At 36.6% G+C, this 1,275-nt stretch overlaps 1 protein-coding gene across 1 annotated transcript; it reads right to left on the reverse strand.

Annotated features, from left to right (window-relative positions):
- Positions 1-142: 142 nt before the first annotated feature.
- On the reverse strand, positions 143-772 carry Chro.10093 (cytoplasmic dynein 1-related). Its single annotated transcript, XM_659868.1, has 1 exon — positions 143-772. One exon carries the CDS (start codon positions 770-772, stop codon positions 143-145), a length of 630 nt encoding a protein of 209 aa, XP_664960.1.
- Positions 773-1,275: the final 503 nt, after the last annotated feature.

Raw genomic sequence — 1,275 nt, forward strand, 5'->3', positions numbered from 1 at the left:
AATAGTTGATTATTTTAATTGACCCCTCCCCAATTACCAACCGCACCGATTAAATAAAGCTGGGTGATAAAGATTGTGTTCCTTTGAAATTTGGATTAGCAGGATTTAATGTAAAAACAATATGAAGTTTTCTTGTACAAGTTTAAGTAAATCTAGCAAATAACTCATTTCCATCATCAGAAATAGAAACTGATGAGCTATTGCTAAATGCTGTTCTACATTCATTTAAAAGTTGATTATATTCATCTCCTTCAAATAATCCTGGTACTTCTCCTGAAGCTAATAATGCATTCATTCTTTCAATAAAAGCTGGACCTAAAGCATGTGATTCTTCAAAAATGAAAGTTAATTTTTCTCCTTTAATTGCAGCTCTTTTCATAACAGATCTTAAATCAGCTTCAAATGCAAAAATATCATATTTTCTTCCAGGTTTAATAGTAAATACATTTAATCCATTTAACCAAGAAACCATATCAGCAAGAAGTGTTTTTCCACATCCTGGAGGTCCAATTAATAATAAATGTCCAAAAGGTTGTCTTAATACTCGATCAACTCTATTAATATTATCAAGAAATTCATCAAAGAAAACAAGTCTTGAAGTTCCTTGTTCTTCATAATAAGAAGTTAATCTATCTTGTAAATATTCAGAAACAATAGATCTTGGAATTTCTCTGCATATAGAAGTAACAATATTAGTAAATAATAGAGGTCTATATAGATCTTTTTCAATGGATAGATTTGGGAAATGTTTAATAATCATTTCATTCATCATTACTTGAGACCAATTGTTCTCACTTTGGTCAACAAGTCTATGTTGGAATATTCTTTCACCTTCATAGAGTACAAGGCTAATAAGGTGAGCGAAAGGGAGTGCATTGTGTTCTTGAAGTGGGAGATGAGAATGTGCTCCAAATTTATGCAAGACTGTATATAATGCTTGTTGATCTGCACATCTACATGGCGATGAAGGCCCTGATCCACATTATGGCCTTGATCCTCTACAACTGTGGAGGGCCCAATCGCTCGAAGTGGGCATCTGAATGCATCTGCTTGGAGAACCAATGTAATGCGCCCTGAATATCAACGGCCGCATGGCCCCAGTTGCCCCCTCCTCTTTTTCCGCCCTCCCCTCTACGTATTGCCTCGCGGTCGTCTCCAAATCTGTCCCCACTGGATTCTGAGATCGGAGTGTTCCGGTACTCGCCCGTCTTTCGTCCGCTAGAATTTCAAACTCGGCCATTCAACGCCTCCTATACGACACACCAACTTAGTAAT

This window comes from Cryptosporidium hominis, assembly GCF_000006425.1.
Source record: "Cryptosporidium hominis TU502 chromosome 1 CHRO011037, whole genome shotgun sequence".
Taxonomy (NCBI): Eukaryota; Apicomplexa; class Conoidasida; order Eucoccidiorida; family Cryptosporidiidae; genus Cryptosporidium; species Cryptosporidium hominis.